Raw genomic sequence first — 863 nt, 5'->3', positions numbered from 1 at the left:
GACTAGATTAAAAAAACAACCATTGGTGATGAAAAGATTAATTTGAAATCTTCAATAGCTGGAATTATCATAATGATCAGCTGTTAGCAATTAGCATCATCATCTCGCTTGGCAGAGTTATTTAATTGTCTGCCGGAAACCTGATAGAGGACGAAGCCATCTATCTGTTCGTCACCGGAATTAATGAAGAAAATGCAAGTCTCAGTTTTTGATAATTGATGACAGTTACACGATGGTATATATGAAGTCATTAGATAGAGTGAGGTATATATATATATATATACTCGTTGTCGTTAATTCTCCGGCGGTACGCCGCCGGACTCGGCAGCCGAGAGGATGTCGGTGAGGTCTCGCAGAGCCTTCGCCTGCATTTCCAGCGCCGCTAGGTAGTCCGCCGCCTCCTCCAGCAAGGTCAGTGCTGGAAGCTTCCGGCACCCGGGCACGAGCCGGCCGAGCGCCCGCAGACGATGCCCGAGCTTGTTTCCCTTCTTAGTCGGGGGAGGAGGCGCCGAGGTCAGCCGGCAGCGTGTACCGCCTGCCTTGGCGAGGAGCTTGCGGCTGCTGCTGCCGCCGCCGCGGCAGCGGCGGGCGAAAAGAATGGCGCGACTCCAGCGGGAGCGACCGTGGGCGGTCGTGGCGAGAGCGGAATCGGCCGCCTCCTTGATGGAGCAGGGACCCGACGACCTCGAATTGGCGGCAGCGGAGCAGAGGACCTCGACGAGGCGGCGGCGGTAGGCGCGTTCCTTGGAGGAGCTGCGCCACCTGTTCACCGGCGTTGACGATTTTGGAGCCGTCCTTAGTTTCCCCGACGCACCTAATGCAGCGTCAGCGGCGTCGGCGGTGTCGGCGGCGGCGTGGCTCAT

The 863-nt window shown here is 57.0% G+C and overlaps 1 protein-coding gene across 1 annotated transcript; it reads right to left on the bottom strand.

Annotated features, from left to right (window-relative positions):
- Positions 1–208: 208 nt before the first annotated feature.
- LOC122043784 (transcription factor bHLH150-like) lies at positions 209–863 on the bottom strand. Its single transcript, XM_042604365.1, has one exon. It carries the CDS (start codon positions 861–863, stop codon positions 294–296), a length of 570 nt encoding a protein of 189 aa, XP_042460299.1. The 3' UTR covers positions 209–293.

This window comes from Zingiber officinale, chromosome 1B (genome assembly GCF_018446385.1).
Source record: "Zingiber officinale cultivar Zhangliang chromosome 1B, Zo_v1.1, whole genome shotgun sequence".
NCBI lineage: Eukaryota > Viridiplantae > Streptophyta > Magnoliopsida > Zingiberales > Zingiberaceae > Zingiber > Zingiber officinale.
The sequence above is the reverse complement of the archived record's forward strand: the minus strand, read 5'-3'. Positions and strand labels throughout refer to the sequence as shown.

Bases quoted from the DNA above. Each gene is read 5' to 3' on its own strand.
- LOC122043784 (XM_042604365.1), bottom strand. From the start codon at position 863: ATGAGCCACGCCGCCGCCGACACCGCCGACGCCGCTGACGCTGCATTA.